General features: G+C 59.0%; 1 protein-coding gene across 1 annotated transcript; it reads left to right on the top strand.

Moving 5' to 3' along the window:
- Positions 1–863: 863 nt before the first annotated feature.
- On the top strand, positions 864–4,191 carry LOC130605832 (DNA polymerase delta catalytic subunit-like; the record flags this gene model as incomplete). The annotated part of the gene is made up of 3 exons (XM_057421611.1): positions 864–1,001; positions 2,141–2,316; positions 4,039–4,191. Coding segments are annotated over 3 exons (467 nt in total), but the record flags the coding sequence as incomplete, so codon positions are not given.
- Between the last annotated feature and the right edge of the window lie 2,397 nt (positions 4,192–6,588).

Raw genomic sequence — 6,588 nt, forward strand, 5'->3', positions numbered from 1 at the left:
TATGGGGCGGGCTATGGGGTGGGCTATGGGGGGCTATGGGGGGCTATGGGGGGCTATGGGGTGGGCTATGGGGTGGGCTATGGGGGGCTATGGGGGGGATATGGGGGGCTATGGGGCGGGCTATGGGGTGGGCTATGGGGCGGGCTATGGGGCGGGCTATGGGGGGATATGGGGGGCTATGGGGCAGGCTATGGGGGGCTATGGGGGGCTATGAGGCGGGCTATGGGGCGGACTATGGGGGGATATGAGGTGGGCTATGGGGTGGGCTGTGGGGGGCTATGGGGTGGGCTAGGGGGTGGGCTATGGGGGGCTATGGGGGCTATGGGGTGGTCTATGGGGGGCTATGGGGCGGGACTATGGGGCGGGCTATGGGGGGCTATGGGGTGGCCTATGGGGGGCTATTGGGGGGCTATGTGGGACACGGACTCTGTCATGTCCCTATGTATCCCTATGGGTCCCTATGGGTCCCTGTGTATCCCTATGGGTCCCTATGGGTCTCTCTGCCCCCCAGGTGATCTATGGGGACACGGACTCGGTCATGTCCCTATGGGTCCCTATGGGTCCCTATGTATCCCTATGGGTCCCTGTGTATCCCTATGGGTCCCTATGGGTCCCTGTGTATCCCTATGGGTCCCTGTGTATCCCTATGGGTCCCTATGGGTCCCTATGGGTCTCTCTGCCCCCCAGGTGATCTATGGGGACACGGACTCGGTCATGTCCCTATGGGTCCCTATGGGTCCCTATGTATCCCTATGGGTCCCTGTGTATCCCTATGGGTCCCTATGGGTCCCTGTGTATCCCTATGGGTCCCTGTGTATCCCTATGGGTCCCTATGGGTCCCTATGGGTCTCTCTGCCCCCCAGGTGATCTATGGGGACACGGACTCGGTCATGTGCCGCCTGGGGGTGCCCACGGTGCCCGAGGCCATGGCCATGGGGCACGAGGTCGCGGCCTGGGTGTCCGAGCACTTCCCTGCCCCCATCCGGCTCCAGTTCGAGAAGGTCAGCACGGAGCTGTGGGGCGCTATGGGGCTGGGGGCACTATGGGGCTGGGGGGGGCTATGGGGCGCTATGGGGCTGGGGGGGGATAGGGGGCGCTATGGGGCTGGGGGGGGATATGGGGTGCTATGGGGCTAGGGGGGGATATGGGGCGCTATGGGGCTGGGGGGGGCTATGGGACGCTATGGGGCTGGGGGGGGATATGGGGCGCTATGGGGCTGGGGGGCTATGGGGCACTATGGGGCGCTATGGGTCGCTATGGGTGTCTATGTGTCTCTATGGGTCTCTATGGGTTGCTATGGTCTCTATGTGTCTCTATGGGTCTCTATGTATCTCTATGTGTCCCTATGGGTCTCTATGGGTCTCTATGTATCTCTATGTGTCCCTATGGGTCCCTATGGTCTCTATGTGTCTCTATGGGGTCCCTATGGGTCTCTATGTGTCCCTATGGGTCCCTATGGGTCTCTATGTGTCCCTATGGGGTCCCTATGGGTCTCTATGTGTCCCTATGGGGTCCCTGTGGGTCTCTATGTGTCCCTATGGGTCCCTATGGGGTCCCTATGGGTCTCTATGTGTCCCTATGGGGTCTCTATGTGTCTCTATGTGTCCCTATGGGGTCCCTATGGGTCTCTATGTGTCCCTATGGGGTCCCTATGGGTCTCTATGTGTCCCTATGGGTCTCTATGGGTCTCTATGGGTCTCTATGGGTCTCTATGGGTCTCTATGGGTCTCTATGGGGGGGTCTCTATGGGTCTCTATGGGTCCCTATGGGTCCCTATGGGGTCTCTATGGGTCTCTATGGGTCTCTATGGTCTCTATGGGTCTCTATGGGTCCCTATGGGTCTCTATGTGTCTCTATGTATCTCTATGGGTCTCTATGTGTCTCTATGGGTCGCTATGGGTCTCTATGTGTCTCTATGGGTTTCTATGTGTCCCTATGTGTCCCTATGGGTCCCTATGGGTCTCTATGTGTCCCTATGTGTCCCTATGGGTCTCTCTATGGTCCCTATGTATCTCTATGGTCCCTATGGGGTCCCTATGTGTCCCTATGTGTCCCTATGGGTCCCTATGTATCTCTATGGTCCCTATGTGTCCCTATGTATCTCTATGTATCTCTATGGTCCCTATGGGGTGCCCCCCAGGTGTACTGCCCCTACCTGCTCATCAGCAAGAAGCGCTACGCTGGGCTCTGTTTCCCGTCGGGCCCCGCGGCCGCGCCCGCGCTGGACTGCAAGGGGCTGGAGGCGGTGCGCAGGGACAACTGCCCCCTGGCGGCCAACCTCGTCACGGCGTGTCTGCGCCGCATCCTCCTGCACCGGTGGGGGGCGCTTTGGGGCGGTATTGGGGGAGATGGGGGGCGGGATGTGGGGAGATGTGGGGCGGGATGGGGGAGATGTGGGGCGGGATAGGGGGAGATGGGGGGCGGGATGTGGGGAGATGGGGGGCGGGAAATGGGGGGAGATGGGGGGCGGGATAGGGGGAGATGTGGGGCGGGATAGGGGGAGATGGGGGGCGGGATAGGGGGAGATGGGGGGCGGGATGTGGGGAGATGGGGGGCGGGATAGGGGGAGATGGGGGGCGGTGTGGGGCGGGATGGGGGAGAGATGGGGGGCGCTATGGGGCAGGATAGGGGGAGATGGGGGGTGCTATGGGGCAGGATATGGGGAGATGGGGGCGCTATGGGGCGGGATAGGGGGAGATGGGGGGCGGTGTGGGGCAGGATAGGGGGAGATGGGGGGCGGTGTGGGGCAGTGATGTTCGCTGTGGGTCGCTATGGGTCAGTGATGCTCTATGGGTCAGTGATGCTCTATGGGTCAGTGATGCTCGCTATGGGTCAGTGATGCTCTCTATGGGTCAGTGATGCTCTATGGGTCAGTGATGCTCGCTATGGGTCAGTGATGTTTGCTGTGGGTCACTATGGCTCGCTATGGGTCAGTGAAGCTCGCTATGGGTCAGTGATGCTCTCTATGGGTCAGTGATGCTCTATGGGTCAGTGATGCTCTATGGGTCAGTGATGCTCGCTATGGGTCAGTGATGCTCGCTATGGGTCAGTGATGCTCTATGGGTCAGTGAAGCTCGCTATGGGTCAGTGATGCTCCGTGGGTCGCTGTGGGGCAGTGATGCTCGCTATGGGTCAGTGATGCTCTCTATGGGTCAGTGATGCTCTATGGGTCAGTGATGCTCTATGGGTCAGTGAAGCTCGCTATGGGTCAGTGATGCTCTATGGGTCAGTGATGCTCTATGGGTCAGTGATGCTCTGTGGGTCGCTTTGGGTCAGTGATGCTCTATGGGTCAGTGATGCTCTATGGGTCAGTGATGCTCCGTGGGTCGCTGTGGGGCAGTGATGCTCGCTATGGGTCAGTGATGCTCTCTATGGGTCAGTGATGCTCTATGGGTCAGTGATGCTCTATGGGTCAGTGAAGCTCGCTATGGGTCAGTGATGCTCTATGGGTCAGTGATGCTCTATGGGTCAGTGATGCTCTGTGGGTCGCTATGGGTCAGTGATGCTCTATGGGTCAGTGATGCTCTATGGGTCAGTGATGCTCTGTGGGTCGCTATGGGTCAGTGATGCTCTATGGGTCAGTGATGCTCTATGGGTCAGTGATGCTCTATGGGTCAGTGATGCTCTGTGGGTCGCTATGGGTCAGTGATGCTCTATGGGTCAGTGATGCTCTATGGGTCAGTGATGCTCTCTATGGGTCAGTGATGCTCTGTGGGTCGCTATGGGTCAGTGATGCTCTATGGGTCAGTGATGCTCTATGGGTCAGTGATGCTCTATGGGTCAGTGATGCTCGCTATGGGTCAGTGAAGCTCGCTATGGGTCAGTGATGCTCTATGGGTCAGTGATGCTCTATGGGTCAGTGATGCTCGCTATGGGTCAGTGATGCTCTATGGGTCAGTGATGCTCTATGGGTCAGTGAGGCTCTATGGGTCAGTGATGCTCTGTGGGTCGCTATGGGTCAGTGAAGCTCGCTATGGGTCAGTGATGCTCTGTGGGTCGCTATGGGTCAGTGATGCTCCGTGGGTCGCTGTGGGGCAGGGACCCGGCGGGGGCGGTGCTGCACGCGCAGGAGGTGATCTCGGACCTGCTCTGTGACCGCCTGGACCTCTCCCAGCTCGTGATCACCAAGGAGCTGACCCGCGCCGCACGCGACTACGCCGCCCCCCAGCCCCACGTCAGCCTGGCCCAGAGGTGGGCGCCCCATAGGATCCATGGACACCCCATAGAGCCCCATAGGGACCCAGGGACACCCCATAGAGCCCCATAGGGACCCAGGGACACCCATAGGGACCCCATGGACACCCCATAGAGCCCCATAGGGACCCAGGGACACCCCATGGACACCCATGGACACCCCATAGACACCCCATAGAGCCCCATAGGGACCCATGGACACCCCATAGAGCCCCATAGGGACCCAGGGACACCCCATAGGGACCCATGGACACCCCATAGGGACCCAGGGACACCCATAGGGACCCCATAGAAACCCCATAGAAACCCCATAGGGACCCCATGGACACCCCATAGGGACCCCATAGAAACCCCATAGAAACCCCATAGAAACCCCATAGGGACCCCATAGAAACCCCATAGGGACCCCATAGACACCCATAGGGACCCATGGACACCCCATAGGGACCCCATAGAAACCCCATAGAAACCCCATAGAAACCCCATAGAAACCCCATAGGGACCCCATGGACACCCCATAGGGACCCCATAGAAACCCCATAGAAACCCCATAGAAACCCCATAGAAACCCCATAGAAACCCCATAGGGACCCCATGGACACCCCATAGGGACCCAGGGACACCCATAGGGACCCATGGACACCCCATAGAAACCCCATAGAAACCCCATAGAAACCCCATAGGGACCCCATGGACACCCCATAGGGACCCCATAGAAACCCCATAGGGACCCCATGGACACCCCATAGACACCCCATAGAAACCCCATAGGGACCCAGGGACACCCCATAGAGCCCCATAGGGACCCCATGGACACCCCATAGGGACCCCATAGAAACCCCATAGAAACCCCATAGAAACCCCATAGAAACCCCATAGGGACCCCATGGACACCCCATAGGGACCCCATAGAAACCCCATAGAAACCCCATAGAAACCCCATAGAAACCCCATAGGGACCCCATGGACACCCCATAGGGACCCCATAGAAACCCCATAGAAACCCCATAGAAACCCCATAGAAACTCCATAGAAACCCCATAGAAACCCCATAGGGACCCCATGGACACCCCATAGGGACCCAGGGACACCCATAGGGACCCATGGACACCCCATAGAAACCCCATAGAAACCCCATAGAAACCCCATAGGGACCCCATGGACACCCCATAGGGACCCCATAGAAACCCATAGGGACCCATGGACACCCCATAGGGACCCGTAGGGACCCAGGGACACCCCATAGACACCCATGGACACCCCATAGACACCCATGGACACCCCATAGGGACCCATGGACACCCCATAGACACCCATGGACACCCATAGGGACCCCATAGAAACCCCATAGGGACCCATGGACACCCCATAGACACCCATGGACACCCCATAGAGCCCCATAGGGACCCCATAGAAACCCCATAGAGACCCCATAGGGACCCCATGGACACCCCATAGCCACCCCATAGGGACCCATGGACACCCCATAGGGACCCCATAGAAACCCCATAGGGACCCCATGGACACCCTATAGGGACCCCATAGACACCCCATAGGGACCCATGGACACCCCATAGGGACCCATGGACACCCCATAGACACCCCGTAGACGCCCCATAGAGACCCCATAGGGACCCCATAGGCACCCATAGACACCCCATAGACACCCCATCAGGACCCCATGGACACCCCATAGGCACCCATAGGCACCCATGGACACCCCATAGACACCCCGTAGACACCCCATAGGGACCCATAGGGACCCCATAGGGACCCCATAGGGACCCCATAGAGACCTATGGACACCCCATAGACACCCCATAGAGACCCCATGGACACCCATAGACACCCCATAGAGACCCCATAGAGACCTATGGACACCCCATAGAGACCCCATAGGCACCCATGGACACCCATAGGGACCCCATAGGCACCCATGGACACCCCATAGAGACCCCGTAGACACCCCATAGACACCCCATAGGGACCCATGGACACCCCATAGGGACCCCATGGACACCCCATAGAGACCACATAGAAACCCCATAGGGACCCCATGGACACCCCATAGAGACCCCATGGACACCCCATAGAGACCCCATAGAAACCCCATAGGGACCCCATAGGCACCCATGGACACCCCATAGGGACCCCATGGACACCCCATAGAGACCCCATAGAAACCCCATAGGGACCCCATAGGCACCCATGGACACCCCATAGGGACCCCATGGACACCCCATAGAGACCCCATAGACACCCCATAGGGACCCATGGACACCCCATAGAGACCCCATGGACACCCCATAGACACCAATGGACACCCCATAGACATCCCCATAGGCGCCCCATAGATATCTATGGCCACCCCCCTATGGACACCCCCTATGGCCA

Source organism: Pezoporus wallicus, unplaced genomic scaffold (assembly GCF_028554395.1).
Source record: "Pezoporus wallicus isolate ANWC-B61680 ecotype Strahan unplaced genomic scaffold, APGP_CSIRO_Pwel_v1 contig_14470, whole genome shotgun sequence".
In the NCBI taxonomy this organism is placed as follows: Eukaryota; Metazoa; Chordata; class Aves; order Psittaciformes; family Psittacidae; genus Pezoporus; species Pezoporus wallicus.